Source organism: Aplidium turbinatum, chromosome 10 (assembly GCF_918807975.1).
Source record: "Aplidium turbinatum chromosome 10, kaAplTurb1.1, whole genome shotgun sequence".
Classification (NCBI taxonomy): domain Eukaryota; kingdom Metazoa; phylum Chordata; class Ascidiacea; order Aplousobranchia; family Polyclinidae; genus Aplidium; species Aplidium turbinatum.
The window spans coordinates 19,260,438-19,286,619 of NC_137481.1; the positions used below are offsets into that span (position 1 = coordinate 19,260,438).

At 39.0% G+C, this 26,182-nt stretch overlaps 1 protein-coding gene across 1 annotated transcript; it reads right to left on the reverse strand.

The window, feature by feature from the left end:
• Positions 1–11,248: 11,248 nt before the first annotated feature.
• LOC145778685 (putative monocarboxylate transporter 5) lies at positions 11,249–24,019 on the reverse strand. The gene is made up of 7 exons (XM_082590234.1): positions 23,938–24,019; positions 21,635–21,798; positions 20,823–21,060; positions 15,628–15,757; positions 14,610–14,748; positions 12,947–13,160; positions 11,249–11,414 (listed from the first exon to the last, which is right to left on the reverse strand). Exons 1-7 carry the CDS (start codon positions 24,011–24,013, stop codon positions 11,257–11,259), a joined length of 1,119 nt encoding a protein of 372 aa, XP_082446360.1. The 5' UTR covers positions 24,014–24,019; the 3' UTR covers positions 11,249–11,256.
• Between the last annotated feature and the right edge of the window lie 2,163 nt (positions 24,020–26,182).

Below are 26,182 nucleotides of genomic sequence, written 5' to 3' on the forward strand. Positions count from 1 at the left end.
TCATTAATAGTCAATTGTAATATAAAAGTATCACTTATCATCACTTAGAGGCTGACCTATATTGGTTTTAATTTTAATTAGTGAGTAGAGACATTGGCAGAGAGTAGAGAATGTGTTAGCGGTGGACAGGGCGATTCTATTAAGTTGCACCTGCCGTAAACCGTAAAGTATACACTTGCCTTGTTTGTTAATGTGATGTGTTTGCATTCCATTTGTTCAATTTTGTCGTATTTTGTTTGCTGCTAAATAATTTCAAAACCGAGTAGCCTACAGTATTAGTTTTAGTTCTTATGACATCTTAAACGTATTGATTTCGTACTGGGTTGGTCTGTGAATAAGTTTATTATAAAAGCCTATGATAACACATTTCACTGATTTTTGAACACTCCACGTTTGCCGTACTTCTGATCCGGTTTGCAATACGCAAAATGCTACAGAACGACAGGAAATCTTTGCATTCGTTTATTTTTGATTGTTTAGATTCGTGGTTTTACACTTCTATATCCTAAATCAAATAAGCTGGGATTTTTTTTTGCTGAGACTTTTCGGTCATTTGTTTGAAATGACTTGAAAAAATTCTGTCATTTTTTATTTATTTCGATCATTTTTAGTCACTTTTGGTCATTAATAGTCAATTGACTATATATTTTTTAAATTGAATTTTATACATTCTTTAGTTGATACAAACAGTGTTTTATTTTAATAATTCTTCTGTATTCATGTATAGCCCTGAAAATAGTTTCCAATCCTGTAGTTGTAGACATCCCTGGTACATATACTCAATAAGACAAATTCATGCTTATTGCTTAGCTAGATGTTCCGAATAGCACTGTTCATGAATTGAAGTAATAGTGGTTTCTAGTTTATCTGCTACTACAGTAATTTTTCATTAATCAAATTATGCAAACGAACCGGTCATTATGCTCTGACAGTGCTAAATTATTATCTGTCATACGGTATTTGATTGTACGGTAAAATGGCATTTTCAAAAAATTATTTCAATTAAGTTGTTAGCGTTTATTTAGCCTTAGAAGTAAATAAAAAATTTGGCCTTTTTTTGGCCTTATTTTTCAATGGATTTGGCCTTACTATAGCTTGAGTATCTGGCAACCCTGATCTGTTTGGCAAACTTTGGCCATTTGTTTTCCGTTATGGCTCAGAGTAGGCTATTGCTAACACCGAATACATTACATGTGTAAATGATAAATCCATGAATGAATAGATGACAGCTCACAAAATTTCAACACTTCAGACTCAAAGAGCAGTAGACAGCGGATGTATAGGCAGGGCCGGATTTAGTCTAAGTGCTGCCCTAGGCAGATAAGAAAAGTGCTGCCCCCCCAAAAAAATTTTTCGATTGTGCCATGATGGTGCGCTACGATTTATATTTTCAATTTCTTACAAAAAAGTTATTTGCGCTGTTTATTTGAATACATCAGTGAATGTTGTTGTATAATGAACTGATTGTTTAAAATCGCTTCCGGCGGGCTTTTTCTCTTGCGAACAAATCAGTAATTTATTCAAAGTCTGTAGAAATAAGTAAAGATGAGTTTATGCTCAAAAATGTGAGATCATTCATGTGATCATGCTTCAACGTAGACCGCCGTGCATTCTTGATCAGCTTCAAAATAGAGAATGATCGCTCTGCACTGCAATTGGTTTACATCAGGGGTGACGAACCTTTTTGCTGTCGCGGGCCACTTTGTCAATTACACATGAGTTATCGGGCCACACAACTTTTTAATCGTCAAAATTCCATGACGTCATAGATTGGAATCGACCAAAATTGGTGAATAGTGTTTTCACACTTTTACACACCACACCTTACTTCGGGAACATCGTGAATCATGGGGTGGTAAAAGGATAGACCCTCGGCCCCAGACGCTCACACGACGACGACGACGACACCTTTACCTTATAACTTTCCTATTTTCTAACTTTAAACCCTGAAAGTTAGTGTTTAGGGCAGTGGTTGCCAACCTTTTTTACCTGGTGGACCCTTTTAGTCGATATTCAAATCTAAATCCCCCCCCTATAAATTTAGTTTGTTAAAAACTCGTTTACATTAATATTTTAATCTAAGTTTTGGAAGATAAAGTAAACTTTCACTAGTAATAAGCTTTTTAGCTGGTAATATTCCTTTTCAAACTAAAATAATTTAATTAAAAAAGAACGTAGCTGAAAAGTATTTTATTCAAAGAATAGGCATTCAAAATTCTAAGAGTCAATGCATTTAACAGTCTGTGTGAATCTTGTGATTTTTTTTCGATAACTCATGAATGTCGTGGAAGAGTATTGGAAAGCGCACAACGATTATCATTCTCCACGTCTAATCTGTTTCTTTGTTTTGTTTTCATTTGCAAGAGTTAAAAAATCTGATTCGCATAGATAAGTGGAAGCAAACGGAAGGATACTTCGAGTAGCTTTCTCTGCCACTTTGGGATAGGAATTACACATCAATGGCCAAAATCCAGTGATTGATATCTTTCTGACTAAGTCTCTTGGGCAAGAATCCGTTTTGAGTTCTAAAAATTCATCCTGCAATTTATCGAGAAGTTTTTCCACCAGCAATGTGAATGAATTTTGTATTAAATCAAGCTCATCGTCATAAATTTTAGGAAAATATCGAATGAATTCCAGTTCTAATTCTAATGCTGTGAGATGTTGCAAAGTCAATTCTTTTTCCAACTCTGGAAGAACTTGTTCTTTGCCATCAACAACCAGCACCAATGATAATTCTTTAAACATGGGAACATGTTCAATTGTTCATTCTAACTTTTCTCTTTCAATTATTATCAAGCTTGCTGGTGAAAGCTTCCAAAGCATCTTTAAGTGCTGAGCGGTACTGGTATCTACTCCTGGAAGGGCCATTCAAACCAGGATGGTCGAAATGTAGAGGCCAGACAAAACGTACTCCCCTCGCGAAGAAGACAGCAGAGCCTTCTAGCAGTGCCGGTCTTAGGGTATTTCGGGCCCTGTGCGGAATATGCTTTGCGGGCCCCAACGACAATGATCCAATTCAGTAGCGTAGCTAAGTATTTTGAAAGGGGAGGGGGCTGGTTTGACGGTCGGCGGGCGAAGCCAGACTGCGTGTTCGCCTAAATCAACACCCAGCGGCAGGGGCCCGTCTGGGGGGGCTCCCCAGATAATTTTGAAACATTAATTTGAATTTGGGGCATTCTGAGAGCATGTTCAACAAAAATTTGGGCATGAATATTACTGTAAAATGGTGCTGTCCGGTGGCATAGCAAAACGATAAGATCATGCTTTCTTAGGCATTTTTAGGAAATAAAGCTATGTCTCTATGTTGATTCTGCATGCAACCTATTTCGTACCCTGAAATTGGAGTAACAAAATCAGATTTCCACCTATTTCGTCCCCTGAAAAGATCGAGAGAAATTTTGAAATGTTTGCGACAACTCCGATCAGCGACTTCGGCTCTGTTGTTTTTTTTCTTGATCTTTTCAAGGTACGAAATGTTCAGGGACGAAATAGGTTGCACCCGTTGAGTTTCTATGTTTTCTTGTTGCTAATTCCTTTGTTGAATTTTTCCATTGGAAATGACAAAAATTAATGCATTTTTTGAGTGAATTGCGGGCCCCCTAATTTTCGGGCCCTGTGCGACCGCACGGTTTGCACACCCCAAAGACCGGCACTGCTTCTAGTACCTTAAGACAATCTCCAAATGACGATGACATAAATCAATCACTCTCTTTCAACCTTCCTTGAACCATCATAGAAGCAGTAGCCTACAGTTTGTAAATTTCCATTGTATCAATATGTCAATGGCTCATGGATACAGATTACCCATGTTGATGAGCAATCTCCTTTAAACAGAGATGGCAATTGAATATATACCGTATATTGTTGTTTTTCCCTTGCATTTTCAGATTTTGTTTATTCAATGGACCAAACATATCAACCAAATAAGAAAGGAATCTAATCCATCTGTCATCATTCAGCAATGAAACAGATTTCAATTTTATTTAAAAGTCAAAAAATAATTTAAGGTCGTCTATGAGCTCAAACGCTCGTTTGGTTACGTTTCCTCGATCATGAAAGCCATGGAGTATTTAAATGAAAAAGGAGTAGGCCTACGTGATGGATTGCATCCATGTCAGATTGTCAGTGCACTTAAATAATCGGGAGTTAATCTAATAATAATTTCCTCTTTAACGCTCTAATCTAGGCCAACTTACTAGGCTTAAAAGGTTGACAATCCTAAAACCAAACTCCCCCTTAAAATTGCAAAATTCCTCCCTAGTGGGGAATTCTCCCCCGGTTGGGAACCACTGGACTTTAGGGCAAGAAAAAAGCAAAGGAAAGGTGTACCAGTGAAGGCATAAAACAGCTTTGAGATGTCTTTTGTCTTTAATGCATGAGCGATTGTCAAATTGTTTGCGGGCCGCACAAAATTCTTTGACGGGCCGCATGCGGCCCGCGAGCCGCAGGTTCGTCACCTCTGGTTTACATACTTTAAGCATCAAGGCAAGTACACAAAATAGCCTGCAACTTTTCCATCAACCTAACATTGACTAAAAACATTTTTTCTGAAGCGTGAAGTACTCTACGGGCGATGACTTGCCATACATGACTTGTCGCACTGTTTATAAATGTGTGTGATGTGATAACATATTTATTATTTGCTATATATCCAGTGCTGTATTCGAGGGTATACGTCGTTATACGCAGTATACTCTCTGCCTTTTCGAGCAACTAATAGTATACCCTCTGGTTTTCCAAATAGAGTGCGTATGCTATCCTTAGGCTAATGATTCTTGACAACTACTAACTAACCACTTAACCATTTGAGGACCAATGGTATACGGGTGTACAATGGTCCATGGGTGTACCATGAACCCGTTCTGAGAGTTTTATCATTCAATCAATTCATTCAGAGCATTGTTAGCAGAATTCAAATGAGACTTTGTGCTAATGCCGACACTAACAATGGTCAGCTACTGGTTGATATTGCTAACTTTGCAACCTGAAAAAATGATAGAAGGAAATTGGCGTCATGGAGAAGCAGAAGTGAGAAAAATTTGTAGACGCTTTGACATTGATGAAATACAGTCAATCCAAGGGTTAAGAGACTTTAGTGAAAAAGTTGAAATTGTGCTCAATAATTTGAAGCCTCTCTTGACAGCTATTTCAACTTTCCTTGTTCTACAGCAGAATGTGAACGTGGTTTCAGTTTATTAAACAATATTATCACAGGTTCAAGAGCATCTTTGCTTATTGATAATGTGGCCTGTTCGATGTATACTAAACTTAATTGCAATGGACCACCTGTGGCTCAATTTAGTGCTAAAAAGGTGTAAGATCCTGGCTGCCAAACCACCGATCAGCTAAGGATACTAAATCTCAAATTTGTAAAGAGGATAAAGATGTAGATTTCTCTCGGCAGGCTGTTTGGAATGTAGGCCTATTCATAAAAAATAAACAATTTTATACCTCTCGTCCAACTTTGATGTTGATAATTCATGTTATGGTAGAGTAAAGATTAGTAGGCTAGTATCTTGCAAGTTGTGTATTTATCATTTTATCAAATCTGAGACAGTATACCCTGTGCTTTTTTTACGAATACAGCACTGTATATATCTGTAGTGAATTATTATATTCACGTACAGTACTATCAATGCAATATATTCGTATATTTTGCCGCCCTAGGCAACTGTCTACTCTGCGTACTGATAAATCCGGCACTGTATATAGGCCTAACTAAGGTACAGAAGGTTAGCAAGTTACTGTGTTTAAAACTCGTACATGATTTTGAGTCTTTTTGGTGCGATAATGGCTTGCCGTCCCCAGAATTGGTAATAATACAAATTTAAGATTACACTTGGCAACAACACTTCAACAATCGGAAAACTTCACTCTGCCAATCTCGGTAACCGGCCCTGCGTCAAGAGCCTCTACAATAGTGGTTCCCAACCTTTTTGTTGTCACGGACCCCTTTAGACAAATTATTAATTCTGCGGACCCCTATCTAAATTTTGCCTGAAACTCAATCAACATACTATTGACTATTGTAATAATTATGCTACTCAACTACTGTACTGTGTCATATTGCATTGCCGCTATGACTCCTGCGGCAAATATCAGGTAAACAGTTGCTCAAATAAGAAAATGAATGAATTGTTCAACAAATGTCAGCAGTATTTGAATATTAAGGTGACCCAAAGTGCCATGCCGAAACTTTTTCAACGTAAGCAAATTTAATGAGAGGGCTGTTGTTGCCTTTCCTGAACTAAACGGCTGAACTTTGGTTGCACCGCATGCTTTCTATTACGTACGTAATAGATGAGCCAATCCTGATTTCACTGTAATCGACATGCGTTGTGGTAGATGTAGTTTAAGGTCAATGTAGTAGGCTACAGTACACACTCACTGTAGGCAGCAGCATAGATTTACTTTAATGCATACCGGTAGGGGAGACCGGGGCAAGTTGAGCAGGTTTTTTTTTAAATCTTTTTTTTTTACTAAAGTTTTCGAAGACTCAAGTATTGCATTTCAAAAACATGCTAATAAGCCAAGTTTTAAGACAAAAGCTGGTTGGTTTTATTTATTATTTTGCACTGTATTCAAGTTTAAGTAACGATTGCGCAACTTGCCCCGGATTACTTTTCCGGGGCAAGTTGTGCAACACCATGGTGGGCAAGCTGTGTAGCACCATGGAGTAAGTTGAGCAACACTAGTGCCAGGGGCAAGTTGAGCAACATATTACGACCATATTACAGTTGCACAACTTGCCCCGTCATCAATTGCACAACTTGCTCCATTCACACTTTTTTTAAAGAACACAAAATTTCAAGAAAACTAACAAATGTACAAAAAAAATTTACCTGCGAAAATACAACTACATCATATGTCTACTAACCCCTCCTGCTAAAGTTTGACTAGTTTTATTGTGCATCCAAAAAATCAAAATTTCGTTTGCATCCGAATTTAGATCCTAAGACTTAAACACCTTATATCGTTGATCAAGCCTATCCTGCCCAAAAAACTGATAACTGCAATTCACGTGCTTCAAAGGCATTATAGGTAAAATATAATAATGGCGTTAAAGATTCATTACGCTCTTTATTTCCTATCAAACGGGGACTTGCACAACTTGCCCCGTTGCACAACTTGCCCCGGTCTCCCCTACAGTTTATTCTCGCGGGCTTGAGCTTGACACATTTGCATTTAAAGAGAGAAATGAAAGTAAAAATATATCGCTTTTCGTTTTTTTTCTTCCAAAATTCATCAAGGTAATCACGGACCCCCGGCCCCAAATGCTTTCTCACGGACCCCAGGTTGGAAACAACTGCTCTACAAGTATGCGAAACTACCAGGAATAACTAATCAAGGCTTTGTCAGTCCGAGGATAAAGATTCAAAACCAACCAACCAATCTGTTGAAGCAAAAGAAGAGTTTATTCATATCATGACAAGTTTAGTCTTTTTCTAACCTGAACTGCTGCAAATTTTACTGTAGGCTACTGATTATGAAATTCTTTTGAAGAAGATTCAATACATGAAATCGTGATGTGCAACATGCTAATTTGTTATTTGATAATTTACTAAGTCGTACAATTACCATGAATATAAAATCTCATCATGATTGAGAACTATTTCTTTTAACAAAAGCAAGCTACAAGTTTCCGACTGGTTTCTAATTGAACGTTGAGCTAACGTAAGTTGATGTTAATTTCAAGTTGTTACTATACATTACAGAAACTAAGTCATAATTCCTCTTGTACAACAATGACTTTGTGTGCAGATTTTTGGCAATTTAGCTTCTTATTACCACGCAAGGTAGCCTACTTGTATGGACATTCGGTAGCTTGTTTACATATAGCTAGGCTGGCTGGCTTGCTCTTCCGTTTCTCTCCAAGGAATACCTCAACTGCCAAGCATTGCATATAACTTATGAGTATGACCATTGACCATGCGCTGTAGTACTATTACAGCCTACTTGATCAGTTTGCCTTTAACTCATAGTTTAACAAAATGACGGTTTTATTTCGTGATATCTTTATGATCCCCTTGTGGTAGGTAGCCTGGTAGGCTAAATGTTTTATGGGGTAATAAATACCAAAACCCTAAAACAAGACTGGTCTTGGTACGTTCTCTCCAGCTAGCAACGCTTAATTCAAGCTATACATTGTACTAACAACTTTGGACCTTCTCATTCTCTTTGTTAGCCTTTGTTTAGGGCAGAAGTAGCTTTGGCTACGCGCGGCAGCATTTTTGTCTGTTAACATTAAAGTTACATTTGATTACCGCTTAGCGAATATTCCTCGTTCAAGGTGGCTTTTATTGCTTTCATGAAATTGTGTTGTATGTTATAGCTTCTTAAACATATCCGCAGTGACGTTCGGTGGCTTAAACCATTGGGAAAGCAACTTGGAAATATGTTGCAGCAAGGTAGTAGGCACGAGGGGCGTAACCGTCGGGCGAAGCCCGAAGGCGTGTTGCCGAAGGCAACACTTCCAGCGGGGGGTCTGGGGGGCCTCCCCCAGAAAATTTTGAAAAACACTTCCAATTTGGTGCGCTCTGAGAGCATTTCCAAAACAAAATCTTCGGACTTTCCCAGTCCGAGGATAAAGATTCAATCAATCAATCAAACTGGGACTAGTCTAGAATGTTGGCTGCTTTTTTAGACTGAGCACAAAAACTTAGAAACTTAGAAAGAGCACTTAGAAAGAGCACTTAGAAAGAGCACAAAAGAGCAAATAATTAGCCTATAAATTAAGCTAGTCCATTCTTGAAGAACACAAGTATGTTTGCTCTGAACTTGTGATGTCAGTCTATTGACCCAAAGAATTTAAAAAACACTTGTGCTGTTTCAGTACTGGTTGGTTAATGTACCCTTTGGAATTGCATGTCTTATTGTAGAATCTATGTTTTTTTTGGTAAGAGAACCAGCTTTATTTTCAGCGTACTCAGTAGCCTATAGTTACAAGCCCGAAAATCACTCATGCGTAGAGGCTGTATTCCTTTCGCCTGAAACCAAAATCAGCCGCTATGAGATACGCATGACGTCACTGGGAAAGCAAGTTTAACCATAACACCAGATAACACATCTGATTGGCTAAGCAGCTGGTGTCGTTTTGCAAAACGATTGAGGATTGGATAAAACGAAGGCGTTTTTCAATGTAAGGTAAGCACTTTTGAAAGTTGATTTCCCTGGAGCTTCAGTGATGGTTTCTGACAAAAGCGTTTGCGTTAATTGGCATTTATAGGCAAGAAATGCGGTTTGGTGAGGACTTAGATACTCACAAGAGTTACGAGTAATTCTAGTCACGAACACAGTAATTTTCAAGTTAAAATAGATTTGATAAAAATAATAAGAAGTTAAACCTAGAATTCAGTCATTATATTTTGCATAGTTTTCGCTCAGGTAAGCACTGCTTTCCTTGCTTTCCCTCACCGATCGTCACTGCATATCCGACTGTAGTAGGCTATAGGCTTAGCATCTATATTTCAAATGGTTATAGGTAAATTGTTCGTAAACAGTTGTTCGTAAAACAATTGTTCGTAAACAGTTCTTCGTAAAAGTAAATCTTCGTAAAACAATTCTTCGTAATGCATTTCTTCGTATACATCAATTATTCGTATGGGTGAATTGTTCGTAAATATGTGACAGGTCAATTGTTCGTGAACAATTTTTCGCAACAGCAAGGTTTGTGTTGAAATTTCCGATGAAGGTGCATAATGCAAATTTTCCTGAATAACCAAGTTAAGACCACATAAAAAATAAGCACAATGAAAGAGCGCAGTTTTTGTTATTTATTCGAATACAACAATTGTCTGTGTTTAACAATTCTTCGCTTACACTACCAATACTACCTTAAGCACAGTCTAGCTAGAGACTGTGCTTTAAGTAACTTTGTGCAAATTGTCCACCAGCCAAGTTTAGTATGAAGTATTGTGTATTTTTAAGCACAATTAGCACATCTCCCAGCATATACGCTATCCTAATTAATTGTTCTTAAACAATTGTAACTGTTTTACGAACAATTGGTTGCGAACAATCAGTATTAGGGTCAATTGCATGCACGAAGAAATGATTTAGACAGAATTGTGTTACGAAGAATTAATTTTACAAACAATTGTTTTACGAACAACTCTGTTTACGAAAAAAACGTCGGACACCATTCCAAATTCTGAAAACCTATTTTGACTTAGGCTACAGTGTGTAGCCTAGGCTACTGCGTTAGCCCGAAGACGACTGTATTGTATGTCTTTCTGATTTCAACCTCTCGAGAAGATTTTTTTTTAACTTATCCTTTTGGCCACAACGATGTCTCAAAGTTAGTCAACCATCAAATGACCGATCCAAGTACTTTGCGTGAGAATCTCTCATGCGACAATTACCATCTTGCAAAATCTGTTTGTTTTGCATTGATTCAACGTCTGAGAATGTTCAATCAATGCAGAAGCCGTCGTACCGCAGTGAAAGTGTGCACTGTGCAGCCTTAGCTATGCTAAAGGTTGGGCGAGATGCGCAGTATGTGATATTTGATGCTTTACTTTGATGCTACATTTTGCAATCTTATACTGTTTGGAATTTTTGTGTGTATGTAGCAGTTGCAGATGCAGAGAGAGAGGAGGCGATTGCCCCTTTAAAACACAGAAAAGTAACTGTGTTCACGGTGTTTCTGCAAGGTTGCATTTGTGTCGACCTGTAGACACATTATTGTGCCTTGTTGAAATCGCCTCACCCCCCCTCAGGCATGAAAACGATGTTAAGCCTGAAGGACCTAAGCAATTCAGAAAATAAGATTTTTAATAAGTCATTAAATTAGAGGGCGTAGATTAGCCTATTCCAATTACCTTGCAAAACGTTTTTCATCGAAGGAGCTCTCTTGATAGTGATAATACGTCACAACAGTCATATATAACAGTAAACCTTAAATCAAATATAGTTATTACTATCTGAAGCCTTTACAAATTGTTTCACCTAACGGATCATCAGAAGGTCTTATTCAAATAGATTCTATTTGAATAAGACCTTCTGATGATCCGTTAGGTGAAACAATTTGTAAAGGCTTCAGATAGTAATAACTATATTTGATTTAATTTGCTCTGCTTTGCTTTTATGCTTAGCATTGAGCACTTTTTTGTAGTATTGATAGTTTTCATTGTTTTAACAGTAAACCTTAATATGCTTCAATATTAGTCAGGTGGATACTTGAATAAAAACCTTAAACTAAACAAAATAAATAAATTATTTTTTTTGCATAATTGTAAAGAAACTGACGCAAATTTAACGAGTTCTGATCGCAGCTTTTCTTTGACGAAGTTTTCTTGCGTTGTACCGTTCGGCTACAGGCTGAAGGAAGCACATCAGGGCCGACAGGATTAACAGCGAACCAGCAAATCGAAAAGACCAAACGTAAGATTTTGTTGCATCATATATGACACCTGCAGCATTAAATTATTTTATTGTTAAGTCATCACTAGGGCAACCAATTTTTTGACCTAAAAACTTTAAATTTGGACTTTATAATTTACAAATTTTGACCTAATTTTGACAATAACTTTCTGCGTTTACAACCCAAATGCGAAATACAAAGCATATTAGAAATCAAACCGTTAGGTAAGGATATCTTCTTTTTCTAATGAAATAAAAGAAAAATGTGGAAGACTGAAGGACACAACAGCTAACGAATAGGTAATGAAAGTCACTCGAAAAACTGCAAAAGATAAATATGGAGTGTCTTTAAATATCCTGAAATTACTGAGAGGGTTCGGCAGTATACTTCAACATCAAGTAATGTTTCACATAATCGCCTTTCAAGTTCCTGTCTTCTGTCATTCACTATTTAGGGGTTGAGGTAAACTTAGAAGCGTAATCAAGCAGTGTACTACTACAAACTTTAGAAGAATTTGATTGTTTAACCTTAGGCATAATTATAGGCTAGATAAAGACAAATTTGAGAACATCAGGAAGCTAAAACTCAATACTATAATGGTTTGAGTAATGAGCATTCAACTAATCAAGACCACGTTACCTGCCTTCCACGCCTAGCCTAATTAATATTCAATCGTCGGTAGTGGGCGAAACAAGATTATTACCTCAGAAATTGCAACAAATGGATGATTACGTCAGAATAGCAACAGAAATTGCAACAAAAAATCAGTAGCCTATCTGTGTAACTTCAATAAAATATCAATAGAGAGAAGAAAAACTACGTTAAAAAAATTTTTGACCTAACCATGAAATTTGACTTAATAACTTTAAAACCTCTCTTCGTGTCAGCCTGGAATTTAGTTTATAGACGTTTTATAAACTTTGAACAAGGCATAAAAATTTTGACTTTATTGACTTTTGGTTGCCCTAGTCATCACTAATCCTTATAGTGGTAAAGCAATCAATATGATAAACTGAGAAACATAGGCAGCTAAAACAGCTGAAAAAAAAGTGTCTAAAATATTCTAAATTCCATACATCAAAAATACTTTAGTGATGTCTAATCATCACAATGAGTTACTTTTGATTAGGCGCTCATCACCTGGAAAAATGTCACTTCGAAAGAGGCTGCTTGATTTTTTTTTCCAAACTGCATCTCTCATTCTAACTTCAATAATAACCATGTCACGAAGTGATATTTTGTATGGCTATTCTATTCTAGATACCAGAAAAATAAACTGTTTTCATCTATCAATTGTTTAAACAAATGATGTTTCAACGACAATAAACCTTTACAGAAAGCTTACAAAGCCGTATAGTCAGTCACTCGCCAATCTGGCGTATTGGTTCTGTGTACAAGATTTACAGCTCGTCATCAGCAGCAATCAAAATAAATTGATCTATACTTCGTTTTAGTTTAAAGTGCTGAAACAGTTGCAATATTGCCGGATTCATTCCAGAAGTTCATGCTTTAAAACCAGAAACTGTGGACCAGCAGTTTTTGCTTGCTCAGACTGAAACTAAGTTCCTGCTTCAGACTTACCGGCCAAGAATGGACCCAAAATAATGCCAAATCCTTCCAGCATTAACATCCAGCCAAATCCATCAATGAAGCGACTTGGATCCAGCAACAAAGCCACACATGCTTTTATGAATCCATATCCGCCGGAACAGAGCCCAAATAACACGGCGAACGTGAATAAACCGGATACATCAGACCAAAATGAACTGACAAAAGTTGCGATTCCGCAGACCATCTAGATAAGTTAAAAATACTGGTATGAGTAGATTAGATTTGGATACAAGTTAATTTATTGCTGTAAAACTGACGACACTTATCGAAAGTCAGAGGTGGGCAGTAGCGTACTACTTTTTGGTAACGATAGAAGTAACGGTGCTACATTTTTGTAAGAATAGTTCTGTAACAGCGACACTACTTTTTTCTCCAATGTAGCGGTAGAGCAAAGGCGCTACATTTGCTTCAGTCGTACTTTCGCCATCCGCTACTTTCCAATTTAAAGTGAAAATAAATTAATTGTTGTTAGAGAGTTTTGATAAAGACACTGAAGAATAAGAATAAAGTTTCACTCAGAACTTGTTTTTCATAACGACGTTGAAATAGCAGTGGAAACGAATGTGTTACTGATAGGTGAATTATCATTGGTTATCAAAGTCATTTTAACTTCACAACCTAGACAACCATTTTATCTGGTCAGAACGTACCCGATCTGATAAAGCTATAAACCAGATAAAGTGGTTGTCTGAGAAGGTACTTTAATAGAGCTTTCAGTGTTTGTTTAAGACAAAAGTAACGGTAACTTGCTCTACATTTGGTCCAAGTAGCGGTGGAGCCGCTGTTTTGACATATTGCAGCGGTAGCGCGCTACTTTCAAAGTAACGAATGCCTACCTCTGTCGAAAGCATACGGTTGCGTCTTTGGCAATGTGCTTAAAGAAATGCCTAAAGTTCAGTTCAGTTTGTTTTTATTTCTGACCATCACAACGAAAAAAACAATATATGACAAACATAAAAGAGGTCTAGAAAAAGGTAGAAGCGGCAAAACGCGGATGTTATAACGTGCATGATATCAAAGCAGGATAATCAGTTTGAAATATGGTACGGTCGCAACACCTAAAGGCAGACGCAAAGTTTGGTTCCTTGCCACATTAGGCTACCTCAAACGAAATTTCCCTCACAAGTCATATACTGGATGTTAAAATGTAAAACGTTACGACGTTAAGAAGATTTGATTTTTTGGTGAAACAAGAATCTACATATGGTAGGTTATAGTAACCTAAATCGATTTTTTTTATAATAAACGCTGTGTTGACGGATGTCTTGCATTTTAAAACCCCCAGAAAATGGACAGGCAAGCTAGTACAACATGCATTTAACTTTCATAAGTTAATGCAAAAACATCACGTTGTTGAAAAATTATTTTAATGTTGGGTTGAAGCACTAACACTACAAAAATACCATGCAATAAAATGAATTTGTTGTCGATTATTTTTTTTTTCAAAAATCAGTTTTACTGTTATTTTTTATCTTTTCCCAACATATGATTCGAGGAAGTATAATTTGTTAACTCAGTGGCTTATACGCAAAAAACTCTAATAAAATATAATTATTGTTGAAAATTGATTAATCTTATTAATTTATTATTAAATGAGTTATTGTTTTAAAAAAATTCTACAGACGTAGCCAACCTGTATTGCACAATACGACCAAAGGGGATTAAACTGGAAGTAACAGCAAACAAAACCAGACAATGGCCTTCCAACAAATCCGGCTAGTCCTATTGTTGAAGACAACCAAGAGGCAGAGTTATCATCCAAGCCTGAAAGCCTGAAACAATAAAGGTTATCTCAAAAGTCATTTTCAGTTTCCAAGGCTACGGGGATGTCCAACACTATTATATTGATGAGAATGAAAAAATGTAGGTCGCTAGACCATGTAGCTAAGTGGGCAACGGGAGCAGGTCAATGAAAAAAATAGGGTCACCATATAAATCCTATCAAATTTAGAATTGTGAGAGAACAGCTGATGAAAAAGTTGAACGTTGAAAAAAGTTGAACGTTGCAAAAGTTGAACGTTGAACCAAGAAAGGACGAATTCTACAAAACATAACGTCACAAAAAACACATCATGAGTGTCAAAGCATCATAATCGCTAAATCTTTCCTAAAATGTACAACGAAAAGATCCTAAATGGAAAAAATTACCTTCCGAAAATATACAAATGGAAATCACTTTATTTTTGTGTTCATTGTGGTAACATACAGGCTACAGCACAGTGCAACTGCAACACCACAGACAGCTAGAACCAATCAAAAGGCTTTAGTCATCAAGTCAACTGCTCCCACATTGGCATGCCATTTTAAATGTCTTGCCAGGACACAGCCGAGTGAAATCTAAATAAACAAAACTATACTTCCGTACTGACTACTTGAGCATCACATCAAAACTACGAAGTAGATGACTTTTTTTATATTAGCCTAACTAAGTACAACATGATGTTTTTCAACATGTTTTTTGACCGCTAAAGATAAACATGCGCCCTGAATTGCCGAAACATAAAAACAAGTTAACCCAGCTACATTATAATGATTTTAAAATTTTGTTATGCATTTGGCGTTGAGGAGTAAATCTTGTTGTTTTTGGTCAATGTATTTTTTAGACTTCATGAGCAGATAAACTAAAAATTTCAATAGCTTAACTCTATCACCTTCCTCGTTCCACTAAGTGCACATACGGAATGAAAAATGCTATCCAAGTGAGAACATCAGATATGGCAAGAACCATATACACTGGATTTTTCCACAAAATGAAAGATCTCTGTAGAAATCCTTTTTGTTCTGAAATAATCAAAAATTTAGTCAACAATGACATAACATACTGGTCTATGATGGTAAAGATTAAATGAGGCTCTTTACCAGGCATTTAGTTAAATAACATGATACGTTCTACTGGTGCAAACTAGGGGAGGAAGACAAGCACCTTCACGTGGTCCCCCCCGTCAGTAACATACGAAATTATACAAAATACGTATGCGAAACGAAGCTTGTCAAACAAGAGCTAATGAGACTGTTCAGCGCAGGGTGGGTAGGAAAATGCCCTTTTCAGGGCACGGCAGTGCTCGCACTGTCGAAAAGTACCGACGACCCACCGTACTGCAGCTGAACACCGAGGGCATCACGGCCAGCAAGCTCAACATCATCGAGCACCTGGCCACCAAGCATCAAGCCCTCATCATCCTCCTCCAGGAGACTCACTGGTAATAACCAAACTTGGTAATAACCAACTTCACACTCGCAGGCGCAACCTGCAGCAGGAAACACGGCCTCGCCACGTTTGTCCATGACCGGCTGAGCTGGTCCTTGGTTGACCAATCCCAAGCTCAATCGGAGATCGAGTGGCTTTGTGTAGATGTGGCAGGCTACAACATCGTCAATGTCTACAAGCCCCCACCTTCGCGGATAACATCAACAGCCATCCCAGTGTTCCCCCACCCCAGCCTCTATGCTGGCGATTTTAACTGCCACCACACTGACTGGGGATACAACTCCATCAACAACGACGGAGATAGTCTGGCCGCTTGGGCAACCAACAACAACCTCGCCCTCTTATACGATCCTAAGGGCGCACCGAGCTTCCACTCCGGTCGTTGGAACACTGGCACGAACCCAGACCTGGCTTTCGCAAGTGATGACCCCGATGATCGCCAGCCGGACAGACGTGTGTTAGAGAAGTTCCCAAGGTCTCAACACCGACCTTCGCTAATCACGGCCCCCTTGCTTGCCACACCTATTCCGAGCAAGCCTGTCAAGCGATGGAACTTCAGAAAGGCCGACTGGGAATACTACAGCTTCCTCACAAACGAAGCTACGCAGTACCTCCCATCCCCACACACCATCAAAGTGGATGAAGCCTACCAGGACTTCTGTGATGCAATCATATCTGCGGCAAAAGACTCCATCCCGCGAGGTCGACGGAAAAACTACATACCTTGCTGGGATGTGGAGTGCGACAGGCTTTACCGCGACTTCCTCCGTTCCCCCCAGGGTACCGCCACCACCAACTCAGCAACAGCCCTGCTGGCAAGATTGGATTCAAAGAGGAAGAAGCGCTGGACAGAAGCCATAGACTCAATCGACTTCACGCACTCCAGCCGCACAGCTTGGAGTACACTCAACAACCTCACTGGCAGATCACGTGCCTCTCGTCGCCAATGCCCCATTTCAGCAAATGCCATCGCCTCACAACTTGTGAAAAATGGAGTGCACAGAACGAGAGACCGTGAATCAGACAAGTCCGTCCTCAAGGAAATGACGGACCTCTGGAAGGTCCCAACACCTGTCGAGGGCAACATCTCTGGTGAGTTTACCCCAGAAGAATTTGCCTCCGCCCTCCAGCACCTAAAGCCAGGCAAATCCCCGGGCCTTGACCACCTATGCCCGGAACTAATACTCCAAGCTGCCCCCTCTATGAGGTCCTGGTTAAAAGAATTCCTTTCCTGCTGCTTGCGTCACCTGCGCATCCCAAGAATCTGGAGAAGAGCCCTAGTGGTTGCAGTCCCAAAGCCGAAGAAGCCCCCAGGGGATCCGAAGAGCTACCGCCCCATCTCTCTGCTCTGTATCCCCTTCAAGATACTCGAAAGACTTATCTACGCCCGTGTCGAACCGATAATAGACCCTCAGCTCCCTCGGGAACAAGCCGGCTTTCGCCACGGAAGATCAACTGTAGACCAGGTCACCCTGATGACCCAAGACATCGAGGACAGCTTCTCGGCAAAAAAGAAGGCTGGCGCCGTGTTTGTCGATCTCACGGCTGCCTACGACACTGTATGGCACAGCGGCCTTACCTGCAAACTACTACGTCTCCTTCCTGACAGGCACATGGTCCATATGATTATGGAACTTGTGCAAAACCGCAGCTTTACCCTTTCCACCGGTAGCGGCCGACGAAGTAGACTACGTCGACTCAGGAACGGCGTCCCACAGGGCTCTGTCCTGGCTCCCCTCCTCTTTAACACTTACATCTATGACCTGCCTGACACCATCTCCAGGAAGTATGCTTATGCAGACGATCTGGCTCTCCTGCATCCAGCCGGAGATTGGCAGTCAATGGAGAGGAACCTAAGCCAGGACATGTCAACTATATCAACATATCTCCAGAAATGGAAGCTACAGCTCAGCAAGGCAAAGACAGTGTCGGCGGCCTTCCACCTAAACAACAAGGAAGCAAAACGTGAGATCAACATTACCACCGATGACGAACACCTCCCCTACTGCGCCGAACCCACCTACCTCGGCGTAACCCTGGACAGGTCACTCACGTACCGACGACACCTGGAGTCACTGCGCAAAAAACTATCTGCGCGCGTTGCACTTTTGAGGCGGCTGGCGGGTTCCGGCTGGGGAGCTGATGCGAAAACCCTTCGCACAGCTACCTTGGCCCTTGTCCATTCTACCGCTGAGTACTGCGCACCAGTGTGGTGCCGCAGCTCTCACACCCGCCACATTGACACCGCCATCAATGACGCACTACGCACTGTGACTGGATGCCTGCGTCCCACTCCAACGGACTGCCTTCCCATCCTTGCAGGCATCCAACCTGCTGAGCTTCGCCGTAAAGGAGCCATGATTTCCCTTGCTCGTCGCGCACTGGACCCCGACCACCTCCTCCACAGTACATTCCAGCGCCTACCTGGAGGACAGCAGCGACTGAAATCAAGACGCCCATTTGTGCCCGCCGCACGACAGCTTCTGAACAACGTTGAAGATCTTGGAATAAGTGCGGCACACTGGACGAACTACACATGGAACATGGAGTGGCAAAACAACACCTCCCGACTCCGTGATTTCCTACCCGACGTCGATCCCCACCCTCCGGGAATGTCCCTCGCAAGACTTGCGTGGGTCCGGCTTAACCGCCTACGAACCGGCGTCGGTCGCTTTCGTTCAGACATGTGCAAATGGGGCCTGGCTCCCTCACCGGGATGCGAGTGTGGCGCCACAGACCAGACAGTAGATCATGTCGTCCATGACTGCCCAATCCATCAACCACCACATGGAGCGCTTGGACTGAAGGCCCTGGATGACGAGACTGTCGAGTGGCTGATGACATCATGCCCAAACATATAGTCCAGAAGAACAGCTCATACGACGAAGAAGAAGTTAAATAACATGATACGTTCTACTGGTGCAAACTGAGCTAAAGGATTATAAAATGTCTAAGGTGATAATCTGCTTTCATTCCGACGCTTCGTCAATCAGACACGGCTGACTTCTTCAGGGGGCCAGATCAGGTAATCACTAACCTACCTTTCTAGCAATGCAAATTCCATAAAAGAGTCACCTACTTCGTAGTTTTGATGTGATGATAAGTAGTCCCTAGTCAGTATGGAAGTGTAGTTTGGTTTATTCGGATTTCACTCGATTGTGTCTAAAGCAGTGATGTAGCTGGAAAGAAAATTTTAGAGGGACAAAAGCAACATTTTTGCCATGGTAAAAAAGGTAGTCACTACTTGATCTAACCCCCTGAAGAAGTCAGTCGTGTCTAATTGACAAAATGACGGAATAAAAGCAGATTATCTCCTTAGGCCTACGCATTTGATGATAGTTCAGCTTATAGTTTGCACCAGTAGAGCGTATCATGTTATTTAACTGGTCTTTATTAAGTAACCTTATTTTCGACTAGCCAGTGATTTACTAAACAGGAGATTACTGGAGGAAAAGTCTCCACTCGATAGCCGTACTTGGTAAACTTATCCAGTCAACAGAATTAAAAAAAAATGTATTATTGTCTTTTTACTCATTCTATGGCTTTTTTTTTACACTGAAGTTTATGTTTTTTCCTATCCAATGTTAAGAAGACGTTAGGCATATTTTGTGATCATATAACCAAAAAATGTCTTCTAACATTGGATTTAAAATATTTACATCATAACAGAACTTTCCAGATTTGAGTAATTTAGAGCAGCCTTTTAACAGACAAATTTTTTTGCTGCAATTGATCACAACCAGACAAGGATAACTCATGGATAACTTTTCACGTCAAAAAATGCTCATTCGTTACCCATATACTGTATAGTGTATATGTGAGTCCCATACTTGAATCCAAGCATCTGGGAATGAAAAGATAAGGTTCTCTTTACATTAAGCCTTCGGCTAAGCCTAACGAGAGCAAGGTGCTGGCCGGTTTCTTTCTCTCGGCCGCCTTTACTTCAGCCACTACGCCCACCCAATTTATTATACCCTGGGTAGAGGTGAGCGGTGGATAATTGCGATATAGGCTATAAGCATTGATAATTGCTGGCAGTCGGCTATTGTTTCCAAGTAGGCTATTGTTTTTATCTGCACAACAAAGTCGCTACTTGAGCTTGCAGTAGTCTACAGTAAACACTTTAAGCACAAATCTTTTTTTTAAATCCAAATTTTCTATTGGTGTTTTACAAACGTTTCGAAGTTTGAACTAAAAAACGTAGTCGCACCTTTGCACAATGAGATGTTATATGGCAGTCACGTTAACTTTTGTAACAGAGCGTAAATGAAGAAAGGATGCGCAACAATGTGGAAGATTGTTTAGAATTCAAGCTTAAGAGGACACCGGTTCGAAACCGCTCGAAAGCACTAGTCTGTTCCTTGGTGAGACACTTAAAAATATGCCAAAAATAAATTCAACTGTTCGTCTTTTATTGCTTTCAGATGTATATGGAGTTGCATTTGTAATTTGCAAAGTGCCACTACATTGTGTAGGCTATAGTCACAGTATTACATTGCAATTTGAAAACAAAATATGTACAATTTGTAAATGAGAGCAAAGATAAATAACAGTTATGCTTTTATTACTTAAGCAAATTCTTGACTTGTTAAATATTATTTACCCCCATTTAAAACGTCCCAAACAGTAACAACTTACTGTATTCTTCATCGTCGTTTTGTTGGAGGTACGTACAAGATCCATGACAACTTTTTGTATCAAACGATGATGCAACAAGACTTCTGTCGACTGTTTCACTGAGTTGTCGCTTACGCCTTTTTTCATCATTTACTCTCCAAAAATTCAATGGATGATGTGCGATTTCATTAAAAGGGATGAAGAACATTGCAGCCAAACTCAAATTCAAACACACTGCCCCAGTAATAAGCATCGTGCCCTGAAACAGTAGAAGTCATGGTAAGAGTCACTCATCATTGACAAAGGCTCAGACAGGCAAGGGTCCGTTCCTTTCAAGATAAATATAAAAACTAAATATCTAAGTCCAAATAGTAGCCTATGTTTGCCTCTCTATACTGAAAACTAGCAAAAACTAGAACTGGCCACTTCCTGCTATTGGGATCTTTCTTGGTCAAAATAGGTTTTACAATGTTTCTCGTTCAAGTTTCTGCACAAGTGGCAAATCAGTTGTTCAATGACGTTTACCTAAAATTAAGATTTACTGAAACAAGTTGGACAGTTGTAGCATGAGTATGTTTACTCATATTTCATACAAAGTGCAGTTTTTCTGATTTTTAAATTGAATATAAGGCGATCCATCTTCATGGACGAAAGAGAATGATAAAGGATTTGTAACGCTTTACGTTTTCGAGTGAAAGTTTTACTCTCGTAAAAAGCTTTTTTTGAAACATTTTTGAACATTTTAACAAGATATATTTTTACTAGTCTACTTTTATGGTCTAGGTGCATAACGTTTTCTGCAATATCGCATAACATTCCTACCACTTTCTTACCTTCCAAGTGTACAAATTAGACAAGTATTGTTGAAAAATCGAGATTAAGAATGTGGATATCGACAAACAACCGCCAGCGACACCTTCAGCAAGCATCCTGTCGCTTTTGAAGTAATCGTTAATTATTCCAAACGACGCAAATGAGCTGAAACCAGTTCCAAACCCTTTATAAGACACAAACTCAAAAAATAATTAAAGCCTGTACATTTTACTTGAACTTTATTAGCTAAGTCGATTGTGGTTGTACGAAGTAACCCAACGCTTGAAAAAATAAAGCTGGTATTAACTTGTTGAAACCCTTTCAGAACATGACGTGTGGGGTTCAAAAATTAAAAAGTAGGCCTTGTCTTACCTCAGAACTATTTGTTGCACAAGACGTTTCCTTGCTTGCTGTTAAGTGTTAACAAAAGCAGTTCAGAAATAGTATAAAGTGGAATGTTCGACCAGATTGTGTTTGATAAGAAAAATGTTGTCATCAAAGTAGGAGATATATTGAACCCACTGATTAGCCTAGAATATTGGTGCAGAAGCATTTGTATGCAACCAACCTTATCTTCATCTATATGGCAAGATTTCGTTTAAAAAACTGCAACACCACTTAAGACCACTGCACCATGTCAGCAGGGCCGGATTAAGGGTATTGTAGGCCTAAGGCTGTTTGCTAGAGAAGGGCCTAATTTTGCAAACCAAGCTATAAAAAGTAATAAGAAGGCTTAGATGAAAAATTCAAATTATTTACTGCAAAATAACAAAAACATAACAGAAAAATGGCTACTGATGGCGCGAAATTAGTTTTGGAAATAAACGCAATTTTTTGTGTCAAATTTGAAGCAAATGGAAAATATTCTGGAAAGAAAGAAATGGATAGTAGGTACCTGTGGTAATACTCTACCTAATGACACTATAAATCAGGGATTTTCAATCTTTTTCCCACCGCGACCTCAGAGCAATCAATGTAGTCTCGCGACCCCACTATAACAGTATTCAACAAAAGCATATTTAATGCAATATTTAACCAAATTCGGTTTATGCCGACATCCAGTTATGTTTAGTTTTGCTGTTCCAACTTACTGTAAAATTCCGAAACGAAAAACGATTTTAGCGATGTTATCACTGCTTTTATTACATTTCCTCCGATTGTTATTTCCATTTTCTATCAATCTTAGCTATAGATAATAGGAGAAAAAATAATGAGAATAATCTACGTTTTCGCACTTTCACTGGTTGAATTTATTGCAATCTTTTATGGATTTATTTAAATCAGTTTCAGTGAGATGGTTGGTGTTGCATATTTTTAACTATTAAGTTTGTCAATGCGTACACCTGTTGCTGAAAGAACTTTAAAACAAAATAGCTGACACTAATTTTTTTTAATGCCATTGAAAACGATACTGAGAAGTCTATATTTTGCATAAAATTCTACATAATTTTGCTTTTTTACCATAGCGTGGTTACTGGTTAACTTTAGTCTGCACAAAGCAATGTACAAGAACTTGGTGAAAAATATCGAATGCTTTCCTATAGTTAAAGCCTTTTGCAACGTCTGAAAGCTTAAACGATATAATAACCTCAAGTAGAGGAATGGTCGATTGCGAAAAAAACACAGTTTTTAATCTTTCCTGGCAAAAAAGAATTGAAAACAAAACACTGGAATTTCAAGCGCCTCGCAACTCTCCGAAAAACGGTTCGCGATCCCCAGGTTGAAAAGCCCTGCTCTAAACTCAATTTCAGTAAAAGTGGCGCCTACGTGCATGGTTTTGGAAATGAGCTCTTCATATGTGTTGACTCAACTCGGTCATTCGTTTTTAAGCAAAAACTGTAAGCTACTGTACTGGTAAGTTTATTGGATCTGTATTACTATCAACCTTACAAAAAGTTAATCTTAAAAAAAATTGAGTGCCGACATTTTCCAGGGCCTAAGGATATAGCCTTATTAGCCTAATGGTTAATCCGGCCTTGCATGTAAGGATCTTTTTTGTTGAACCGTGATGATTGCCATGATTGAACTTATTCATAAGCTCTGACATCCCATGTCTTGGGAAAGACGACAGATCTAGATATCTCTGAGGAGGTTGTTCAAAAATTAAAGACAACTCAACCCTTTGTGTAATCTCATTTTTCAGATTTTCTTTATACACTACATATATCATGCCGGATATGACGTTTTTCCTATCATAAAATGCAATATGACGTTTCTATGAAGTTTATAACCGGATATAACCCTCTACCGAAGTCATAATGATGATATGGAAACAGCCCCTTCTAAAAGGAGTCCAAGGATGATTTTTCTAATAAAAGCTTACCTGCAATTACGCCATAAGTAATTCCTAAAGTAAAAACATCCTCAGTTAAACAGCTAGCGGCCATTCCAAAACCCATGATGATTCCTCCAGCAAATCCACATTTTCGCAGCCCGTATCTGTTCAGAAAATATCCTACAAGAGGACCTACAAAATGTAAACAAGCTGTTCATGCCTTGGAAATGGGGTTTAGTTTCAACTCAACAGAACATTAGCCTAATGTTGGCTTATTATTATTATTAATTTTAATTCTGTTTCATAAGATCTGAGTCCTGACTGGTGGCGAAACCGTGACTACTTTGACTCGGTGCTCACCAGTGGTGTATCTTACAGGTCTTCAAGATGTTCATTGACTAACTTCAGGTTGAAGACAATTTCTCTCCTTTGCTTTAATGTGAGTAAGCGTAGAAAACCGCTCTCATACATGCAGGTAGTAACAAATGACAGGAGAGGTTTTGCTGCGTGCGTGCCTACAACAGTCTTTTCATTCTTGACTTTTGTCCATAATTAACTAAGGGTTTCTTTCTTAAAACAGTTCATCAATACACTGTCGCACTGAATGTCAATAAACTCCTCTTGAAATCCAAAATGCTTTGGTAGTTTTCAGGCAGGGTATCAACATCAATAGCAAATGGATTGCGCACACATTCCAAATTCTTTGCATTTTTAGGGATAATCAAATCAAATTCTCGTATCAATGAACCCAAATGCCTTTCTATGACAAGCTGGACATCGTCACAGCCGAACTCCGTATCTTCCAGTATCTGATTCAAAACAGTAAATGCTGTTTTCTGGGACGCGATCTTCTTCTTCCACAACTTCAGCTTTTCCATAAAAGAAATCAGTTTTTCAGATACATCGACCAACAGTATGTTTGATCCTTGCGAAGGTTGTTTGTACAGTGCCAAATGGAAGTCCCTTTCTGTGTGACAAACTCAAAAATCGTAACATAAAGATAAGAAAAATAAATACATTTTGCAAGATATCGAATCTTCCAGCAACAAAAAATGTTTTTTTGGTTCATTGCTGTTGTTCTAAATACAAGCCTTCACTAAAGTTTTTGGCTATGTCATTTTGCAAAATTGAAGGTTATTGGCATTTTAAAAATGCACATCTCTGTCTAAATGAATAAAACAGCTTTAGTAGAATATTTTAAACATTTTCTTTTGTGCAGTACCATAATACAGTAAAAGAAACGGGAACTGGATTATCAAGGATTTGTTTGCTCTTTGTTGAAGGAGAATTCATTCTCAGCGCTGACGTTTCAGTCAACCGTTAAACGAAAGCGTTGCTTATGACATAAACAACGCTTTACCACATAGGCCTACCGTTTACCACATACCACATTACCATCAGTGGCGTAGCCAAGGGGGGGGGGGAGGGTTTCAACCCCCACTTTTGGCACGCGTATGACTTCACAATATTGAGAATGATGCTTTCAGTCTTTGGCTCTAAAACAAAGTTTGCCTAATTTTAAATGAAACTGCATTAAAAGAGCGAGTTTTGCCAATACCAAACATTCAAATATCTCAGCCAGGAATTAGCAACAAGAAAACATAGACACTTAGCTTTATTTCCGAAAAATGGCGAAGAAAACATGATCTTATCCTTTTGCTATGCCACCGGACAGCACCATTTTACAGGAATATTCATACCTACATTTTTGTTGAAAATGCTCTCGGAATGCACCAAATTCAAAGCAATTTTTCAAAATTTTCTGGGAGAGGCCCCCCAGACCCCCGCCGCTGGGTGTTCTCTTACGAGAACACGCCGTCGAGCTTCACCCGCCGGCCGTCAAACCCCCCCTTTAAAATTCCTGACTACGCCACTGATTACCACATACATAAGTTATGTGGTACGGTTTGTATAAGCTTGTCAACCAAAGTTTACTGTATATGTACTGTACGTACAGTGCTTGTTGAGTTTATTGCAATGACTAGTGGCAGAGCTAAAGGTAGTCATAATGCAGCGACAAGCACGATGAAAAATATAGTTATGTTATTTCCCTGCAAAAACTTTGTATAAAACCTATTGTAGTGATACTGTTTTGTTTGTTGCTTTGAACTGCATTGGGAATTAAAGCAGGGACTAATAAATGAGGTTGTTGCCTATGATTTTAGTAGAAGTTAGAAAGCCAAAGTTGAGACCGACAAGACAAACTCGTAGGATATAAATCCTATCTGTTTTTTTTTTCAAAAGCCATTGCCAGGATATTTTTATTTCTATGACTTGTTTGATTGCTTGGCTG